Raw genomic sequence first — 22,683 nt, 5'->3', positions numbered from 1 at the left:
ACCGTCTCTTCTCAGTATTTGAACGGCAAATGTGAAAATAAAAATAAAAACAATCTAAAACTGGTGAAGTTAAATGGAAAATAACTTTAGTATAATCACTGGATATGTATAACAATTTAATACATTTTTTTTCTTTTTACTTTTTTTTTCTTTCCATGATGGCAGGTGAGGCCGTGCCTCCCCTGCCTCTAGTGACGGCACGCCACTGCTGTATATATATATATATATATATATATATATATATATATATATATATATATATACTGTATATATATACATACAGTATATATATATATATATATATATATATATATATATATATATATATATATATATATATATATATATATATATAAATATATATATATATATACTGTATATATATACATACAGTATATATATATATATATATATATATATATATATATATATATATATATATATATATATATATATATATATATAAATAAATATATATATATACTGTATATATATACATACAGTGTATATATATATATATATATATATATATATATATATATATATATATATACTGTATGTATATATATATATATATATATATACTGTATGTATATATATATATATATATATATATATATTATATATATATACACATATATATATATATTTATATATATATATATATATATATATATATATATATATATATACATATATACATATATATACATACGGTATATATATATATATATAAATATATATATATATATACATATACATATATATATACATACATATATATACATATACATATATATATACATATATATATATACATATACATATATATATACATACATGTACATATACATATACATACATATATATATATGTAACACACATGGGTAAACACAGATGTGGCTAAATATACATTGCTAAACTGTCAGATAAACATGAATAAAGTATGCAAATGGTGCTTAACATTATTGGTGTCCTGATCCAGCTTTTCACTTCCGATACCGATATTAATCCAGTACAACAGGAATCATTCATACTTTTATTATGTTGTAGTGTGGAATGCTAGAAAAGGTTTGATCTAGTGAAATTACTCCAACAGAGAACAATTATAGGTATGAAAAACACTCACCTATTTTTTATTCACCGTCTGGAATGGACTTATCCATCCATTTTCTACCGCTTGTCCCTTACGGGGTCGCGGGGGGTGCTGGAGCCTATCTCAGCTGCACACGGGCGGAAGGCAGGGATTATGCTGTCTTTAATTTAATTTCACGGAGTGGTAATTGTTTATGGCGACGCCTCGTGGTCACAATAATGAGGTTTAGCACATGACTTATGATGCAGTAAATTGAATGATGCGGACACGCTTGTTTTGGATACTTTCTAATACGCTTCTTCCTTAGACTTTGTATGTGTAATATGGAACTAGATTTATTTAATACTTGTTTATATTGACACATGTGGTGTGTTTGACTGCAATATTGTTCAAATAAAGACACTTATTACAAGTGTATAGCTTGTGTGCTTAGCTGCTGTGTAGCTGCTAGCTTTTAGTAGCCTACAGCCTACCTTTTGTAAATGACTTGAACAAAATACAAGAAAAGACCAACATTGTGCGCTTATTGGAGGACAATTAGATGTTAAGTGGGTGTCCAGTTTTGCTGCAGGACTGCTTGTGTCAGAGATTTTAGATGCAAGTCGGTATTATCCGATGCTTGTTTTGTTTTTTTGGAGGGGGGGGGGGGGGGGGGGTGATATCGGCCCGATAGCTGATTTCAATATCAGATTGGGACACCCCAACCTAATATCCTAAATGTAGTGAGATAAGCATCGTTACTTATGATGTAATGTTTCATGTAAGTAATGATGTAGATCCAGCCAGTAACACCAGTTATGTAGTTTCATGGTAAAAGCAGAAAAGGGACATACGGATGCAAAATGTGCGGACAAAATAAATAACACTGTTATGCGGAATGAGGAACAGAGCGATCAAACGAAGGAGGTGTTAGGGAGTCTGAAACATGCAAATGAAAGAATAAAGGGAGGAATGGCGTGGAGACATTGTAAACAGGTTAAGGGAGAGGAGGGAGAAATTAACAAAAGAGCAGCTCTTGCCATCGTCCTAAATGTCGGAGCTCATCTCGGCACACTGCTTGTCTGATATATGTGACGCTAGAGACTCTATGATGTCCAACAGCAGCAACTGGCTGAGGGATCGCAGGTTGGGGAGCTTGGAAACCTTTGGAAGGGGAGGAGGAAAGCACAAATTAAAAAGGGAAAAAAATAAAATAAAATACAAGTCAAACAAGAGTCAAATAAAGCTGCACTCAATTTGCTCATGCTGAAAAATATGACGCAAGCATAACAAAAACATCAGTGACAAAGGGTTCTTGGGATAACAAACAGGAATACTAAGAGCGGTTATGCGAGGAGGTGCTTGTTCAGCCGGCCGCCCTGTAAACATGGAGGGCGCTCTGCTAGCGGGCCAATAGTGTCAAGTCTCCTGCAAAGATGACGTGACTACAAGGTTAGCTCAGCTGCAGCGAGTGGGCAGCAAAACCCTCAGGGCGCCGCACATGAGCCCACCCACCTTGATGAACTGGTGGACGATAATGTGGAGGCAGTGCTTCTTCATGTCCAGGGCCTGTGTCTTATCGGCCGCCTCCAGGATCTGCAATGAAGGAAAACATTGGGACTAAAAAAAGAAAGGAGACAAGTCTTTTGACCTATCAGGTCGCTGCACAAGGTGTAGACTCCTCCCATTAATACATAAATACCTGTAAGACATTCTCCACAGTCACATTCATCTCCAGGTTCTGTTTGCAGTAAGCCTGCAGCCTGTTGTTTGAAAAGCCATAGTAATACGGTGCAGCAAACAGATAACTGTTCAAAGGTCAAGGAAAACATACAGGAGTAATTCACTTGTGTGTCATTACATTTAAAATTATAATCCTTAGCACCTACCTACCTACCTACCTGTACAACTTTCATATCACATACTGTTTATCAATATATTACATTGAATAAAGGGAGCTATACTGCTGAATCAGCTCTTGTATTAAATCCCATGAGGAGCAGCTTGAGTGTGTTCTACAGTTCCAACAAACACCACTAGATAGCACTGTAGCCTAATTTTAGATCTTACTTCAGAATCCTCTGCTGAAGGTTTTTTTGCAGGCCAAGGACCACTAAACTAATGGAGTTATGAATGTATAAAATTGATGTTTTATATTAAAGTGGTCTTAAAAGTACCTCGTTATTCAAATAATACAGCTAATCGCTAGCTGGCAGGTAGTGCGCTAAAGGGCCCCTCTAATGCTGACTACATTAACACTAATTTAATAGTTCTGGACCTAAAAATTATGTCTACAGGTAAAATTACCCCCAAAATAGACACAGTACAATTTTTTGTGCTTGTTTTCTAACGAGTTTCAGCACATTTTGGAACACACACTTTGGGCTCCAAAAGGTGAGCAGAGCCTGCTGACGTCACCTACAGAAAACTGGAGGCAATTTCATATTGCGTAGTTTGTACTTTGGTAGCATCTTCATGCAGAATGTGAAGGAATTGTCAAATATGTCTGCCAGATGCATTGTTGCAGGTCGTAGCAATAAGACTAAAGAAAGGGTCCGCATGCATTCATTTCCAAATGATGGCAATATTAAAAGATATGAGGAAAGTATGGACCTATCCTGTGAAATTGACTCGGACAAAATGGGAGTGTAATTTGCAGCGAAGAAGGTTTTTGGTCTGAGTTTGGATGGAAAACATGTAAAAGACTCAAGGCAAAGGCGATCCTGAAAATCAGGACCATTCTTGATGGGAGAAAGAGCCTTTGGAGAAACTGAGAAAGAAGAGCAGAAAAAAAACAAGAGAAAATGAAAGTAAGCTACTCGTATTTTATTTTGCGTCCTCTTCTACTGTTGTTTTCTTCAACATGCTTGAGGGAATGCTGAAAGAGCATAAAGAAACACCGGCTTTGGAGTCTATAAAAGAGCAGGAAAGTCTAGGAATGCTGATTCTTTTAGATTTTGTTTTTGTTCATAATGTTAACCAAATCAGTTTAAAAGTACCGTATTTTTCGGACTATAAATCGCTCCGGAGTATAAGTCGCACCGGCCGAAAATGCATAATAAAGAAGGAAAAAACCATATATAAGTCGCACTGGAGTATAAGTCGCATTTCTTGGGGAAATTTATTTGATAAAACCCAACACCAAGAATAGACATTAGAAAGGCAATTTAAAATAAATAAAGAATAGTGAACAACAGGCTGAATAAGTGTACGTTATATGACGCATAAATAACCAACTGAGAACGTGCCTGGTATGTTAACGTAACATATTATGGTAAGAGTCATTCAAATAACTATAACATATAGAACATGCTATACGTTTACCAAACAATCTGTCACTCCTAATCGCTAAATCCCATGAAATCTTATACGTCTAGTCTCTTACGTGAATGAGCTAAATAATATTATTTGATATTTTACGGTAATGTGTTAATAATTTCACACATAAGTCGCTCCTGAGTATAAGTCGCACCCCCGGCCAAACTATGAAAAAAACTGCGACTTATAGTCCAAAAAGTACGGTAATCATTGACCAGGGCGACAAGAACATGCAATTAAGTGATCAAAATAATAAATAATAGATGACTTCACACCAAGAGGGGACAGCATATCGATTCTGAAGATGGAAGGGGTGGGGTGTGTTCCAAATACAGTTAGTTATCAACACAATACTCAAAAACTAATTGATATTGTGGGTAATGACTGCCAGATTCATTATCTATCAGTCATCTAGACAATATGGGTCCTTCTAGGGATGTAATGGTAAACGTTATAATGATAAAACACAGTACAATTTAAGACGGTTAGTAATACCGTTTATAATTTTAATTACAGAAATGTTTTTATTTATTAATGCATTTTAGGCAACACTGCTTACTTCCTGGAAACAGGCCCACAGCAGCGCCGGCGCTTGCGCACTAGCGTCCTTTGGCTTGAAACATGACGGAAAGCAACTACTCCGACTTTGCCCCGTAGAGTTAATCTCAAAGTAAATGGAGCCGAGCGCTTCATTTAACTTCATTTTCCCTCGCTTCATAGTCTCAGCGTGCGGTCAAGAGCGCACTGCTGCTATTAAATGACGACAGGTGTGGACAATATTGGAAACAAGCGCATTTGTCCCACGCTAAAAGTATACACTGGAGGAGAGAAATATTTGATGTTGCTTTTATTTTCTCAACACACCGTCCTGCTGCTGTGACTGATAGTTAATGAGGTGAGGAAACATGCAGCAGGCGATGTGTCGGGAACGTTGCCACAACTTGTTTATAAAGCCTTGCCGTTTGTTTACTGGGATGCTCACTCGTCCTTTATTTAGCTGCTAACTTTTTCAGTGTTCCGATAACATAAATACTAGCTAAATGTTTTGTAATCTCTTTGAATTAAACACAGGCTGTGAAGTTTGTGTATTAGATGTGAGAGGTATCACTCCTGTTAATTTTTGTTGGCCAAACTGATTTTATATTCATTAGTCAAACTGCTGTGTTTTATATTGATATCAAGAAGTAAACACAATGTTTTTACATTTTGTGGATGTGTTAATTTCACAAAAGTAATACTTTAAAAACCATTCATGTGACAGCATGTTGTAGTATTGTTTTATGGTGTATAGTTAATCCCTATACAACATATTTCTGCTCAAACTCTTAATGGATGTGTCCTGATACAGCATCTAGATGTACATACATTTAGTATATGTACATAACTTCAAAAAATACCTCTCTATCAAAATATAAAAATAGAGACAAAGGCATAATGTAATGAGAAAAAGCTGATATATTGATATTATTAATTAACAAAAAGACAAATATTTGTCTTTAAATAATTGGATACCGTTGATCTGTAGCCTTTTGATTAGACATTGCAAATTACATGATGGTGTCTCACGTTCACACTCCAACACTGTTTTACCTAACATAATGAATTGAATAATCCTGATTAATAATCTTGATTTCACTTTTAATAAAAAAATCATCTTAATTATTATTTAGACCATAATCGTGCAGCCCCATGTATAAGACTAGATCTCATAAATGAACATACTATTTTTGTTTACATGGACAAAAAGTGCAATTACGTCTTATGGCAATCAGGTGCCATCTTGCACAATTTTCACTTGTATTTTTACTTAATAATGTCATTAGTTCAGCGTTCCTCAAAGTGTGGGGCGCGCCCCACTGGTGGGGAATAGAGACATGACAGGTGGGGCGCGAGGAACGGGAGGAAATTTCACTTTGATCTTTTTTATTTTTTTATTATTATATTCTTTGATTTTTTTTTTACTATGCTTTCATTTTCTATACACACTGGAAATCACTTTGTGATTCTGTCTGTGAAATCCGCTATATAGATAAATGTAAATTACTTATTTTTCCTGTATGCTTTACATTTCTAGGTAGGAGCGAAAGTTTGACAGACAGCAACAGTAACTAATGGGGGCGGGGCTAAGCGGAAGCTTTGTGAATGGCGAGTCACTGTGCGAGGATTTGCTGTTTTGCAAATACATAAAAAATAGAGCCACTGCTGATGAGCTGTTCAAGATAATGGACAGTTTCCTCAAAGAACACGACCTTAAATGGGAAAACTGTGTGGGCTTTTGCGCTGATGGCGCGCATGGCAAAGTCAAGAAACGGGATGCAGGCTCTAATAAAGAGGGTTGCGCCAAATGCGCATTGGACACAATGTGTCATTCACCGGGAAGCACTCGCGTCAAGGCAGCTCAGCCCCGAATTCAATGAGGTTTTAACAGTGGCAGTGTCAAGCCTGCAACCCCGATTTGAAAAGCTGTGCAGTGCAAAACAGGCTCATTGCAGCCACTAATGCTGGAGTACTGTAAAACTCATGTTCACTTGCCCTGTCCTCCTTTTTTTGGCAAAGATTGCAAAGTGGCACTTTTATTTTCATTTATTATTGAACTTGATGCAAGTTATTTGATTTATTATTGAACTTGATGCAAGTTATAACACTTTTATTTGATTTATTATTGAACTTGGTGCAAGTTATAACACTTTTTTTGATTTATTATTGAACTTGATGCAAGTTATAACACTTTTGTTTTATTTATTATTGAACTTGATGCAAGTTATAACACTTTTATTTGATTTATTATTGAATTTGATGCAAGTTATAACACTTTTTTTGATTTATTATTGAACTTGATGCAAGTTATAATACTTTTGTTTTATTTATTATTGAACTTGATGCAAGTTATAACACTTTTGTTTGATTTATTATTGAACTTGATGCAAGTTATTTGATTTATTATTGAACTTGATGCAAGTTATAACACTTTTGTTTTATTTATTATTGAATTGATGCAAGTTATTTTATTTGATATTGAACTTGATGCAAGTTATACCACAGCTGCACAGTTATTTTATTTATTATTGAACTTGATTTTATTTTATGTTATTGAGTTTGAATGTATAAAACTTGATGTTACTTGCTGTTCGATAAATTTGAAAATGTTAAGCTTGGCATTAGCGTTCTGTTGGGGCGATAGGGGCAGGTGGGGCTTGAAAACTCCCCCTTGTCCAAAGTGGGGGATGACAAAAAAAGTTTGAGAACCACTGCATTAGTTTGTTTCTGCCATATTACTTTGTTTATAATGCTTGTGTTGTTTTCATATGCACATTCAATTTGTACTTGAGGTACAGTGTTCTTATCTACAATAATGTTTCTTCAAAGGAAATCATTTTGAATGTGTTGTTTTTTTTTAAATAAAACTTGATTAAAAGATTTCAGTACAAGTACTTTTTGAAAACTTTGAGCATATTTAAAAAATACTGTGATATAAATGATAACCGTGATAAATTTGGTCACAATAACTTTGGTAAGAAATTTCCCTACCATGACATCTCTAGGTCCATTAAAGTGTATTTAAAATACATTTAAATTTGTGGAAAAATACAGAGGAAATACAAAGACATTTATTAAAATAAAGTCTAATCAACCAAAAATGTTATGAACACCCTGCAGTACCTCTGCGGACCCCTAGAGATAGCGGTCCCCTGTTAAAGACTTGTGCTCTATGGTTTTAAACTATTAACTACATATGTAACTCATCCATGTGGAGGCTTTCTTCTAAATATGACTCTCTATCTTGACATAAAAGTGAAAGAATTAAAAGCAAACAAAGGGTTTGATTTTGACAAGGATACAGAGAATCCTCAGGAGGCATGTTGACATCTCCGTAGTAGATGTAGCGCAGCATGGATTCGAACGCCTGTTGACTTGGAACCATCTCTCCGATGGAGATGTTTACCTGGCCGTCCTCTGGCATGAAGGAGCGGAACATCGCCTCAAAGTAACTGAGGGGTCAAAGAGTGAGGTTAACAGTTGTGTTGACAAAAATAGACAGGATTAAGATGAATTATTGTCTATATTTAGTGTTCTCGTTTATTCCTTAAACGGACATTTCCAGAGCGAACATGCAGAAGAGACAAGGGTTCGATCAGTTGCCTCTCTAACAACTAGTTAAAATGTCCTATTGTCCACAATGGTATTCGAACAATAACCCATCTAAGACTGTGCTTCTTGTCCACATTAAAAGAACACCAGTGCCCCCTGCTGGGTTCAGTACCTTGAACGAGCTGCCAGGATGGCTTTATGAGCAGGTCTAGGGTGTCCATCTAACAGCAGAATTATGTCACAGAATTCCAAGCCGCCTCCCTCCAGGTAGGCCTTCATGTCCTGCACCAGGGAGGTGCCGATGTCCACCGGTTGGTCAGAGTACAACCTAGGAGGAGGCTGTTGCTTTCGTCGGACAATCTCCACGATTAGCTGCGTGGACAGACGTTCAAACTCCCTCGACATGATCACCTGGTTGAAGTGTGACTCTTTCACTACAAAGTTAAGGCAATGCTCCTGAAAGAAGATATAAGTTGTTGGGAGTGGAAGCAACTTCTTCATTTGCCCTCATTTTTCAATAGATCACCTTTACCACCAGAGGTCAGTAAAACAATACCTTGAGCTGGTCAAGTTGCAGCTTGTTGGCGTTTTCACAAACACTGAGAACGTTCTGCAGGTCGACAGAAGCCTCAATGTACTGCACACACAGCTGCTCCAAGCGGGAGAGCTTAAAACTGAGTGCCAGTTTGTAAACATCCATGATTAGCAGAACATCTTGAACATGACCTGAATACAGTCAGAAGAAACAACAATGACGTGACTGCTTGTGGATTTGGTCAAATATTCTAACTACTTCCGTTACCTCTGCGTGGGTACAGGATCTTGTCTGTGTAGAGGAATTGCATTAAGACTTCAAAAGGCTGGGCTTCTGCTTCCCTGATTGACACCTCCAGTAGTTGCCTTTGGCCACCTGGGACATGGCTTCCTCCTCCTGTGGCCCCCTCATCGTTCTCCACACTGCTCTCCTGTTTGGTCCTCTGAGACACATTTCGAGTGATCCACCCAGGACAGGTGCGGATAGAAAACGTGGATTTTAAGTATGTGCTGAGAATGTACACTCGCTCGCGGGCAACAACATTTGGTAAACCTGCGCAATCTAATAACATGTGAATTGTTCCTGTTTGCGGATGACTCGGCGCTGCTGGTATCCGGCAAGGACAAGTCACAGGTGGAGAAAATCCTCAGTGCTGAACTCTGCAGAATTTGCACCTGGCTCGCTGACAACAAGCTATCCATACACTTGGGTAAAACGGAATCCATCCTATTTGGGTCCAACATCAACCTTAAGAAAGTCAGTGACTTCACTATAAAAGTGGGTGACATTGTTTTCACCAGGAAAGATGATGTCACCTACCTAGGTTCCATTCTAGAGGCTAATCTTTCCTGTGATAAAATGGCAACAAAGGTAATCAAAAAGGTCAACCAACGAACAAGATTTCTCTACAGAATCTCCTCTCTGGTCAACAAAAGCACCATGAAGATTCTAGCGGGAACTCTCATTCAACCCTTTTTCGATTACGCATGCACCTCCTGGTACCCCAGCACCTCCAAAACCCTCAAATCTAGACTCCAAACATCCGAAAACAAGCTAGTCAGATTACTTCTAGACCTCCATCCCATATCACACCTCACTCCTACCCACTTCTCCAAAGTGGGCTGGCTCAGGGTGGAGGACAGAGTAAAACAACTTGCACTGAGCCTAGTCTATAAAATCCGCTACACCTCCCTGATACCGAAGTACATGTCAAACTACTTCCTTAACGTAAATGACCGCCATAACCACAACACCAGGGGGAGCTCCACTAACCACATTAAACCCAGATTCCGATCTAACAAAGGTCTTAACTCATTCTCCTTCTATGCCACATCAATATGGAATGCACTCCCAACAGGTGTAAAAGAAAGGGCATCTCTATCCTCCTTCAAAACTGCACTAAAAGAACACCTCCAGGCAACTTCAACCCTAAACTAACACCCTCCCCCTTCCACCTACCCGGATTGTAAATAATCAAATGTAGATACTTGTTCTTATGCTTTCTGATCTCTCTATGACCACTACTTGCTGTGCATATCGTACCAAGACAGTCCTACACTGTTTCAATGTCCATTTCTCTGATGATGCAATTGTTGATGACTGAAGTGTTGATATCAACCAAACTTAACCCCCCCCTCTCCACATCCCACACCCCAGATTGTAAATACTGTAAATAATTCAATGTATACACTCTGATGATTATCTTGTGTGATGACTGTATTATGATGATAGTATATATCTGTATCATGAATCGACTTAAACAAGTTGAAAAACTTATTCGGGTGTTACCATTTAGTGGTCAATTGTACGGAATATGTACTGCACTGTGCAATCTACTAATAAAAGTTTCAATCAATTAATCAATCCACAACAAGAATTGCTCAAGAAAATCCACCTTTACAAAGATTATAGTGCTAAGTTTTAAGAGGTATTACACTGTTTATTATTGTAATATTTTGCAGTGCTGTACAACTGCACTACAACATAATGTATTAAAGGGGTTTTTAATAAAGTGGTACCTCGAGATACGAGTTAATTGGTTCTGTGACGCAGCTCGTTCTTCAAAAAATTTGTATCGCGAAACAGCGTCGCCAATTAATACGAATTTAAATACATTTAATGTGTGCAAAGCAGCACTATTTTAACATGTAACATGCCTTTTAAAGGGGAACTGCACTTTTTTGGGAATGTTGCTCATCATTCACAATCATTATGAAAGACATGACGGAATGATTTTTTTTTTGTGCATTCTAAATATTAAATAAACATCCACTTACAGGGAAGCCAATGGGAGCTCCACTATTCCGCCCATAAAATCCCAAAAACCATTCAAAAAGCGCCAACGATACTCCATTTACATTTTGTGACTTGAAAATTAACCAAGTATTAGTGATATTTATATTATAAGCGCTAACACTGAAACTATTTAAAGCGGCGACGTAATCTCTTCCGTGTCTCCCTATGTTTACATCATCGAGTGGTCTGCTGTTTCCTCGCTTCCCTGCAAGTTTAATGTAGATCATAAATCATGCTTCTCACCTGTAAATGAGACATCTGAATAGGTAATCCGACAAGTTGGGACACTTTGACATCCATTTAGGACTTGGAATATATGCTTATTATGATCAAAATACGTAAATATTAAATGTTATCATAAATGTGCTCGTTACTACATTACATATACACTAACATCATGTATATAAAACCTCAATGGAGGTGTTTGGATGTTTTTAGGGGCTCTATAGGCAGAATTGAACGGCTCCCACACGCTCCATTGTAAGCAGACTTTTGATCGCATTTTTTTAATATTTAGAATGCATTTAAAAAAAAAACACATCTGTCGTCATGTCTTTCTAAATGATTCTGAACGATAGGCAAAATTTCAAAAATAGTGCAGTTCCCTTTAAAAAGAAAAACTCATTTCCAGATAAGACATTCTGTATAAAAACTATACAATAAAATGAACTACAAACAACAACAGTAGTTTTATAAGGTAATGTAATAATAATGTACAGCATTTACCTTGGAGAGTGGACTTCTGCTGTATTTCCTTCCAGCTGCTTCTTCGTCAAAAGCACCATCAGCAGCTTCTCCATATTTCAATATTAATAAAATCCAACGCTGGCTTTAGAGGGAACTGCACTTTTTTTTGGAATTTTCATTCACAATCCTTTATTTAAGACAAGAACACATATCCATCCATCCATTTCTACCGCTTGTCCCTCTCATGTTTTCCTTTTTTTATGCATTTTAAATAGTAAATAAATGCTATCAAAAGTCTGCTTATAATGGAGCTTATGGGAGTCGCTCAATTCTGCCTATAAACTCTAAAAAAACATCCAAACATCTCCATTAAGGTTTTATATACACTGTAAGTATATATCTAATGTAGTAACAGGCACATTTATAATAATATTTAATATTTACGTATTTTTCTCATTTTAAACATACGGGGCGCATTTATTTCAAAAACGCATCACGAAATGCGTTTTTTTTTTCAACATCACTGATTATTAAAGAATGCCTCATAATTCTTGCATTCTTGAGAGGGTGGGGTGACCAAAACGTCTTTTTGTGTGGTTCCCGCCATTGCTCTAAATTGGCTATCAAAGTGGACCAACATGTCGGATTACAAACTCTTCCTCCTACTATCCAGGTGAGAGGCATTATTTATGATCTACAATTAACTTCCACGAGCAGGGAAGCGAAGAACCAGCTTACCACTCGATGATGTAAACATAGGCACACACGCTAGTGCTCACGTCGACACTATAAATAGTTTGTCTGTGTTAGCGCTTATATTAACAATATCACCAATACTTGGCCCTTTTTAGATGTTTTTTTAATTGGGTTTTATGGGAGAAATAGAGGACCTTCCATTGGCTCCGCTGTAAGCGGACTTTTATTTACGTGTATTTACAAGTTAGAAGGCATTGATAAAATAAATACATTTGTCGTCATGTCTTTCATAATGATTGTGAATAGGCAAAATTCCTAAAAAAGTGCAGTTTCCCTTTAAGACTACCGTAATCCTGCTTCAGTACGGTGCAGACTAACAGTTTTGCCAAATCGGCATCAAGCTCGGACATGTTTTATTATGATTTATTTCTTTAATTTGATAAATATCATTAGCTTCTTTTTCCAAGCACTGCCCCTTCACACCTTCTTCTTTCCAATGGTTGGGAAAAACAAGGTTGTACAGGTCTATAAATTAATGCTAGCGAGTAAGACCAGATGATTTGCTGAAACCTTGTTCGGTCAACTGTGACATTTGTTACACCAACTAGCGGTCGGGAGGCTTGTGAGCCGAATTTTTGCCTGCAACCTAAAGCATAGCAATTAGTTGAGAGACAGCTACTATCCCAAAAACTCATAAGCTGGGGCATTCGTATCGCAAAGTAACAATGTATTAAATCATTAATAGTATATATTTTTAGTAAACAGCAAGTATTTTATAAATGGAAAAGTGTGCTTTCTGGTACAAAGGACACATCACAACCCAATCCTTAGTTACACCAGGCCATTTCATAAATGGTCAGCTCACTATAGCCATGTTGTGATGTGACTAATGTGTTTTCTCTGGTTCTGACCTGTCTTTGTCTATCCCGAGCCTGCAGGATTTTCTTGCGCAGCCACTGGCATCTCGCTGTCACAATGGCAATGTGTCCTAAAACTCTCTCCTCCCGCTGTAAAAAAAAAAAAAAAAGAAAAGAAAAAATAAATTATCACTAATAAATATGTAAACGAGTGCATAACTATTGCAGAGTGAAACCCACCTCTCCTAGGATAAACTCCACATCACAGAACTGACGGTTCTCCCATAGTTTGCCATAATCTTCATGGAGAGTACACTTTGGATAGCAGGAAAACTACCAGAAGAAGAAAGTGATTACCTGTAATATTAGTACTGTCTAATAAAATACAACATCAACAATGCCAACCTGGAATCTGTACATCTCTCCGCTGCGAACATTGTTGTCCACAGTCCCTCCAAAGATGTACATTGCATCCTGGATCACAGCAGCTGCATGGAAGAGCCTCCCACTGGGCATCTGAGGAGGCAGGGCAAATCTGAATTTAAAATTAATAACAAAGTGGACGCTACAAAGTCAAATAACCATAACATTTTCTGGAAAAACATTTCTTCAAAAAGTCAAACTGCTGTCAACCATAAAGACTTCAGCTTAGCAAGCAACTAAAAGATTATATCGCCACATAGGTTATTTTCAGCGTGATGATATCGAATGTCACGCAAGTTAATATTTTCCAGTTTTGTTGTAAAGCAACTCAATTCAATTTAATTTTGAATTGAATTGGCCCAAATGTGTGAATGTTGTCTGTCTGTCTGTGTTGGCCCTGCGATGAGGTGGCAACTTGTCCAGGGTGTACCCCGCCTTCCACCCGAATGCAGCTGGGATAGGCATCAGCCACCCCCGCAACCCCAAGAGGGACAAGCGGTAAAAAATGGATGGATGTATGAATTGAATTGTCAAACAAGTAAATATTTTCCAGTTTTGTTGTACAGCAGTTAAATTCTTTCTACACTTGAATGCCAGCTAAAAATATTGAAATATATTGGCAACGCATCGTCCCTACTTTCCTATAGATCTGTCATTCCTCAACAAAGGTTATTTTAGTGTTTTATTATTCCACTATATTCTTCTACTATATTGGTCTACTTCATTTATATTTTGCCTGTAGTTACAAAAAAGCTTTTACGATGTTGACAGAGTTATTTTTTAAATGATCTTCTATTGAAACTTATTTTTGTAAAAGCAAATACACAGTGGTATCTCTTTTTCTATACACCCCACTTTATCAAAAAATGCTGCCAAAAGTTTGCTTTGGTTTTTGGATGCTATTGTATAGCCAAACTTTGTGCGTAACAAACTACTACTACTGCTACCCAGTTTTCCTGCGTATCAATTCACAGAATCAAATGCCCAAATAAAGAATTCCACGCGCTTGTGAATCCGACTTCAAAAGTTGGGACTTTACAGCCAAGGAATAATTTAATCATCTTTATTATATTTGTGGTTTATTTGTTCATAGAATGCACACGCAACAATGCACAACTCTGTGTCTGTCTCATTTCTTCTTATGGGAGCAGGATCAATCAAGCACTCAATGCAGAGTTCATACGATAAGGCGTTTAAGCGTACTGCGTAATTCTCAGTGTTAGGCAAATATGCTTTTGGACGGTCTCTGTGCTTCTTTTTTTATTGATAATAGCTGCAAATTAATCCACCTTGGGGCCACAGAAATTTAGAAGTGCCAGCACTTTGATAAAGGTGAGAATTACTTTAAATTCAAGAAAAAACTGGCCGCTTATCGTCTGTCTTCATCAAAGAGTCAAAGGTAAAGGTGATGTTAGATTTTCAAGAATTTGTTTTGTCATTTAAACAGGTATGTATTTAACATTGTTTTCTGCATGTAAAAGTATACTTCTTTCCTATATGTGTTTTGTATTAATACTGTGGGTGTTTGAAACAGATTAATTGTAGTTACATTATATCTTATTGGAAAAATGTATTTGGTTTTATGAGAGTTTGGTTTATTTTGCAACCAATTACAGTGGAACCTCGATTTACGAACCACAGGCCGAATTAAAATATGGTTTACTGTGCGAACGTTTCATCCACCCATTGTGTGCCTCACAGCGCAGCCATATTCTGCCCAGCAGCACATCCATTGTGAGCGGGCTAATTGATCTCCGATGTTCATCTAGTCAGCACAGCAATGCTGTCGTTAGCTACTGTGCTAATTGCTACTTTGAGTGTATTTAGCCTTTTTTACAGCATTTTTGTTGTCAATATGAGTCCAAAGAAGGCAACGGACAAGCGATGTGTGGTTTGAAACGTTCAGAAAGTATCCAGAGCGCCTTTTATACCTCGCTGTCCAGGCTAGGATGGATCACCTCCCAGGTCTGAGAGTCCACATCATAGCAATGCAGCTCATTGGGTAGAGTGTTGTCAGCAGCACCTCCAAATACATACAGGTGACGGTCGAAGGCAACCATTGTGTGGCCATAACGCCGCTGGGGAGGCGGTGGAGATCCTCGTAGTAAATGTTCAGTGGGAATGCGGGTCCACCTGCAAGGAATGAGAATCTAGCGTTAGCAGCTCTCAAATAACTCTCACACTGTAGCCTAGCTTTTTCTCACATGTGGCCGTTGAACTCAAATTGGAAGAGGTTGTTGGTGATTTTGGCCCCACTCTGGCCGGAAAATACAAACATCGTGTCCCTGCATACAGCGACGGGGAAGTTGCAGCAAGATGGAGGTATCTCACCGCTCTGGTCGATCTAATTGAGACACAGGATTTTGGGTGTCAGCACATGAAAGTATTTGTGAGGTCGTTACTGTCAATCAAACTGATATACTAGCCTCTTCCCAACACGCATGCTCTCTGTCCTGCAGACTGATGGTCCACATGTCATTCAGCCTAAGTGGGAGGAGAATATACCTTGTGACTTTGCACACATGGCTGTTATCAAACATATTCTGTGTTATCAAACATACCTTGCATTCCCGTCATAACCTGCAAATATCCACAGCTTATCACTGTAAACCGTGGCGCCGTGTGCGGACCGAGCCACTGGCAAGCTATAACAGGAAGAATAGAGCAATAGTAAGTCAAATAACTTATATCAATTGAATGTATTAATACTTACTAAGTAAAATATTATAAAAAGGTAAAATAATATAAATAAGTAAAATATTATAAATAAGTAAAAAGTGGAGTGATACAGTTTGAAAATGGGCTTTAAAATAAGCAAATACTTATTGAAATATTCAGAATTTGGGGTTTTATCTTATTTTTTTCTTAATTACATAATATAGTGGGAAATATACAGTGGCCTTTGACAAGTTAAAAAAATCATATATTTTTTTATATGAATACTTCAGTCTGAAGTTCTGCTAAAAGATTGCCTTGTTTAAATTAGGTAAAACATATTTTATTTTTTTTAGCAATTTAGGGGATTAATAAAGTATTTCTGATTCTGATTTTGCCATTTTTCGTGATTTGGGGTCAAATTTTAAGTGTATTTGAGGGACCTCTTAAAGGAAAACTGTATTTTTGGGGTAATTTTGTCCATCATTCACAATCCCTATGTTAGACAAAATGCACATATATTTTCCCTTTCTGTGCGTTCTGATTAGTGAAAAACTGCTAGTATGAGGCGGCTAAAAATGCGGGTAATTAGGATTAATCAATACCACCTTTAAAAAACAAACAAACATCTAATAACGCCAACAACGCTCTATTTATACTGCGGTGAACTGCATATGGCAACATAGGTATTGTAAGAACTAACACGGAAGAACTACTTTTTTGGCGTAGTGAGACATCGCCTTGCTCACACTGCTCCTCTGACCATTAGCTCTTGGATGTTAGCTACTTGATATTATATGGTTCTCAACTTGGTTCTCAACAAATGGAACTTAGCATAACATCATTGCAACGTTGCTAGGAAGAATTTATTTTTTTAAATAACAGTTCCCCTTTAAAGGGGTTCATATTATGATTTTTCTACATTTAAAACACTTCCTTGTGGTTTACATAACATGTAATGGTGGTCCTTTGGTCAAAATGTTGCATATATAATGTTTTACAGACCATTTTCAAGCCACTGTCTGACCGTCTCCTCAGGATGCTCTGTTTTATATGGTATAAATTTACCCAAGGTGCTTTGCGTGAGTCTGCCATTGTAGTTTGCGCTGTAATCAATTAGCTCCTTCTTTTTCACTATCCTCTTGTTGTGAGGCAGACTGGCTCGTACATGGATGTGCAACCTCCACTGTTGCCATTTCTAATACAAATTAGTTTATAGTTTGAACTTAATCTGTCAGTAGACTCGCTAAAAACTACAACAAAGATGGTGGGGAGAAGACGCTGGTGAATTGGAGCCATGCAAATAAGAACGCCACCAAAATGGTGCATCCTGAAGAGACAGACAGAAAGCAGTTTGAAAAGATTTTGACAAACACACCACCATTACATGTTATGTAGACCACACGGAAGTGTTTTAAATGTAGAAAAACATCATAATATGACCCCTTTAAGGGTTTTAAACATAATCACAATATATTACCTCCCATCCACTTTCCATTCAGTCCACTGCCCCGTGGCAAACTTGTACTCAAAAAGATCATTTTTGTTTTTAAGGTTGGAATTGGAGTATATATCTCCAGTGTAGCCCCCTGGAATACATTTAGAAGATATGCATCAAATCTGCATATATTTAAAATGTGAAAGTATTAGATGTAATTAGAAAGAGCGATAAGAGGTACCAAAAACAAACATGCTGCTGCTGTAAACAACAGCTGAATGGTGGTAGCGGGGAGCAGGTGGAGTTCCTGTGGTGAAGGCTCTGTAGAAGATAATATATTTAAGTACACAACCACAGCATACATTCATACTGTACATTATATATTTTTTAAATTATTACCGACACCATGAGCAGTCCTTCACGTCAAAGCGGAGCAAATCATTCAACATATTCTTTCTGGTGGGTGATGATAGACAATTTTAACATAATTTATGTTGCAAAAAAATAACAATTTAATAACAGTACTTACCCATTGTCTCCCCCAAACACGTATATAGCATCTCTGTATGCCACAACTGTGTGTTTGCTGCGCCTGTGAGAAGGTCAAAGTGAATTACATACACATTTGTATGGAGGTTAATTCGTGTCTTTATTAGAAATATTTTTTTGGACACTAAATTTATGTAAATGAATTAGTTTTGTTTAAATTCTGTGAACTGTTTTTATAATTTATTTTTTACATCAAATTATGCAGACAATTTCATTGAATAAATAATTGTGAGCAGATGTTTTGTTTAAATATTCATGCAGTCAAAATACAGTGTTTTAAAAGCCTACTGAAACTCACTACTACCGACCACGCAGTCTGATAGTTTACATATCAATGATGAAATCTTAACATTGCAACACATGCCAATACGGCCGGGTTAACTTATAAAGTGCAATTTTAAATTTCCCGCTAAACTTCCGGTTGGAAACGTCTTTGGATGATGCGTATGCGCGTGACGTCACGACGGCAACGGAAGTATTCGTACCCAATGCGTCACCGTACAAACTGCTCTGTTTTCATCTAACAATTCCACAGTATTCTGGACATCTGTGTTGGTGAATCTTTTGCAATTTGTTTAATGAACAATGAAGACTGCAAAGAAGAAAGTTGTAGGTGGGATCGGTGTATTAGCGGCTGGCTGTAGCAACACAACCAGGAGGACTTTGACTTGGATAGCAGACGCGCTAGCTGACGCTAGCCGCCGACCGCACGGATGATCGGGTGAAGTCCTTCGTCCTTCCATCGATCGCTGGAACGCAGGTGAGCACGGGTGTTGATGAGCAGATGAGGGCTGGCGGGCGTAGGTGGAGCGCTAAGGTTTTTATCATAGCTCTGTGAGGTCCCGTTGCTAAGTTAGCTTCAATGGCGTCGTTAGCAACAGCATTGTTAAGCTTCGCCAAGCTGGTAATTATTAACCGTGTATTTACATGTCCATGGTTTAATAGTATTATTGATCTTCTGTCTATCCTTCCAGTCAGGGATTTATTTATTTTGTTTCTATCTGCATTTAAGCCCGATGCTATCACGTTAGCTCAGTAGCTAAAGAGCTTCGCCGATGTATTGCCGTGGAGATAAAAGTCACTGTGAATGTCCATTTCGCGTTCTCGAGTCTCATTTTCAAGAGGATATAGTATACGAGGTGGTTTAAAATACAAATCCGTGATCCACAATAGAAAAAGGAGAAAGTGTAGAATCCAATGAACCCTTGTACCTAAGTTACGGTCAGAGCGAAAAAAAGATACGTCCTGCACTGCACTGTAGTCCTTCACTCTCACTTTCCTCATCCACAAATATTTCATCCTCGCTCAAATTAATGGGGTAATCGTCCCTTCCTCGGTCCGAATCTCTCTCGCTGCATTGTAAACAATGGGAAAATGTGAGGAGTCCTTCCTCCGGTGACGTCACGCTACTTCCGGTATAGGCAAGGCTTTTTTTTTATCAGCGACCAAAAGTTGCGACCTTTATCGTCATTGTTCTCTACTAAATCCTTTCAGCAAAAATATGCCAATATCGCGAAATGATCAAGTATGACACATAGAATGGATCTGCTATCCCCGTTTAAATAAAAAAAAATCATTTCAGTAGGCCTTTAAAATTCAGTGTAAAAAAAATATCTGCGGAAAAATTCAGTGCAGAAAAATTTTGTGCATATGTTTTTCAGTGTAAAAAAAATTCAGTGCAGAAATATTTGTTTCTTCAAAACTCCAGTAAGTTAAGATTTTTTTTTAACGGGAAGCGAGTGTTGAATTTCGAAATAGCGACTATTTCTGCACTGAATTTTTATACAATAGTTTTTTTACCACTAAATTTAAAACACTGTATTTTAAAAAGTGAATATATAAACACACATGTTGCCCACATATTTTCATTCAATTAAACTGTCAGCATAATTTTATGTAAAAAATTAAAATTCTGTTACATATATTCAGTGTCAAAAAAGATTTTATAATAAAGACACAAATTAACCTCCATGCGTTTGACCATTTTCAATCTGATGCTCTCAACAAGTTACCTTGCTCCAACAAACTCATCACACGGAGGGAGTCTTCTCCAACGGTGAACAGTTTCATAAGGACCAAAATTAAGCGTCAGGTATTCCACGCTGTCCGAACAACTGTGGTCGAAGTCAACACTGGGGGCCACTTTGGTTGATTTACACGACATTTTGCCCCAATCATCAAAACTGAGCATGTGTGATTATCAGGGCCACTCATCTGCTGCTAATGTCATCGTTGATGTCAAATCTCCAGTCAAAACTCCTTTTCAGCTGTCAGGCATTATATTGCTGGCAAAGAAACAGTAAATACTAAAAATAGTTTAAAAAAAAGACTAAAACTAAAGGGTCTAAAACTAGCTTCCGGTTAGCTACTGGCAATGCTAAAAACAACAGCTAGCTACAGAGCTAATGCTAATATGCATAACAGCGGCGAAACACTACAGAAATGTCAAAATACCTTGACGGAAACCACTCGATAATATTGGAATTTTTTTAGCTCTATCAGTTGGTGGACTTAAACGAGCGCACACTTATTCTACTAAAGATAAAAGTAGGACGAGAGCGCTGTCATAGAAGCACACAGTCTTCTTACTCCGAGATGACGTCACAGCTCATGACTGCCTGTCGACTCGAGGCGGGAATACTTCCGGTGTTGCAGAGAGACAGTGGAGAGGGTGAGACAGCACTTTTTACTATTATTAGTACATCACTACTGTATTTTGTTTGTTTATTTGATAATATTGATTGGACTAGTAAATTTAATTATTTAAAAATATTTTTTTACATATAGTTTCACTTATAATAACTATTATTTTTTACATTAAACATTAACATACTTGTTGATACAACCAGGAGACAACTACAGCATATATATTGTAACGACCTGCTGAAGTTGATGTTGTGTTCTTGAGTGAGTGAGATTTAGAATTCCCATTGTTGTGAACGTAGCACGCCTGTAAGATGATTGGCGAAGAAGGAAGAAGGTTGTTGTTGTGGAAATGAGGAAGAGGATAGACGTGTGTGTGGGAGGAACAAGATAAGTTGAGCTGTGTTATTATATGTTGCTCAATAAAAGATAAAAAGAGCGTCAGGCTTGGTGTACACTTCTTCTGGACGCTACAATTGGTGTCAGAAGTAAAACTTTGCGCATACTGAGCTGCTTGTGTGCTCAGCCTGCTACGTCATCAGGAGGTACGTGCCACGATGTTTCCTGGCGACTTTGTCAAGATGGAACGGGAGGGGAAGGACATTGAGTGGGGGCTTAAGGTGCCGGCAGCTACTGCAGATGTATGTGTGAATCCCGGACGTGAGGAGCTTGCCACAAAGAGAGAGAGAGAGGGAGGAATGAGAGCGGCAGCATCTGCAGGTGCGGCGCATGCTGTTTGGCATGGGGGAATTCCGCCCTCAATGAAGACTCCCAGGTTTGATGGCAAGGCGAGCTGGGAGGCATTTCATGCCCAATTTGAACTGTTAGCACAGGCTGGAAGATGGTCTTCAGAAGAAATGTCCCTCCAGCTTGCAATGTGCCTCACTGGTGATGCCTTGTCAAGCCTGCTGCTACTGAGCCCAGCAGAGAGAAGTGATTATGGAGCTCTTGTTGGGGCCCTGAAGAGGAGATTTGGACTGTGCTCAGCAGATAGCCTATTACGCTCAGAGCTCTGCAGTCGTCAGCGGCGGCCAGGAGAGTCACTAAGGGACCTGGCTAACGACATCGAGGGACTGGTCCACCGCACCTATGCTCACATGCCTGCAGCCATCCAGGGGGAGCTAGCCTGCGATCACTTCCTCCAGGCCCTTCTACCAGCTGACTTGCATGTTCAGACACTCCTGGCCCACCCCACTTCCCTCCAGGCAGCCCTTGAGCTGGCTACAGAGAGAGAGATGCTGTGCACCAGTGCTCAAAGGGTTGTGCTTGGTGATACACCTCGGGTGAAAGAACAAAAGGGACCAGACCTGGTGCCGGGGGACCCAGCGTGGATGGAGTCGCTGACCCAGTTGGTTCGGGCAGCCACCCTACGTGACGACCGACGCTCAAGACAGCGTGTTAAGACATGTTGGAGCTGTGGGGA

General features: G+C 38.1%; 1 protein-coding gene across 2 annotated transcripts; it reads right to left on the bottom strand.

Annotated features, from left to right (window-relative positions):
* Window positions 1–1,740: 1,740 nt before the first annotated feature.
* On the bottom strand, window positions 1,741–21,250 carry lztr1 (leucine zipper like post translational regulator 1). Of its 2 annotated transcripts, none has more exons than XM_062051226.1 (20): window positions 21,072–21,250; window positions 20,630–20,902; window positions 18,598–18,660; window positions 18,468–18,524; window positions 18,310–18,389; window positions 18,111–18,219; window positions 16,537–16,620; window positions 16,402–16,459; window positions 16,180–16,319; window positions 15,907–16,108; window positions 13,958–14,068; window positions 13,793–13,885; window positions 13,607–13,702; window positions 9,285–9,459; window positions 9,039–9,208; window positions 8,655–8,938; window positions 8,233–8,382; window positions 2,778–2,883; window positions 2,591–2,671; window positions 1,741–2,239 (listed from the first exon to the last, which is right to left on the bottom strand). In XM_062051226.1, exons 2-20 carry the CDS (start codon window positions 20,806–20,808, stop codon window positions 2,123–2,125), a joined length of 2,355 nt encoding a protein of 784 aa, XP_061907210.1. In that variant the 5' UTR covers window positions 20,809–20,902; window positions 21,072–21,250; the 3' UTR covers window positions 1,741–2,122. The 2 variants fall into 2 exon arrangements, with proteins under 2 accessions (XP_061907210.1, XP_061907211.1); XM_062051227.1 differs by having other exon boundaries at window positions 21,207–21,225.
* Between the last annotated feature and the right edge of the window lie 1,433 nt (window positions 21,251–22,683).

This window comes from Entelurus aequoreus, linkage group LG06 (genome assembly GCF_033978785.1).
Source record: "Entelurus aequoreus isolate RoL-2023_Sb linkage group LG06, RoL_Eaeq_v1.1, whole genome shotgun sequence".
NCBI classification, from domain to species: Eukaryota; Metazoa; Chordata; class Actinopteri; order Syngnathiformes; family Syngnathidae; genus Entelurus; species Entelurus aequoreus.
This window is presented reverse-complemented; position numbering and strand designations above follow the sequence as displayed.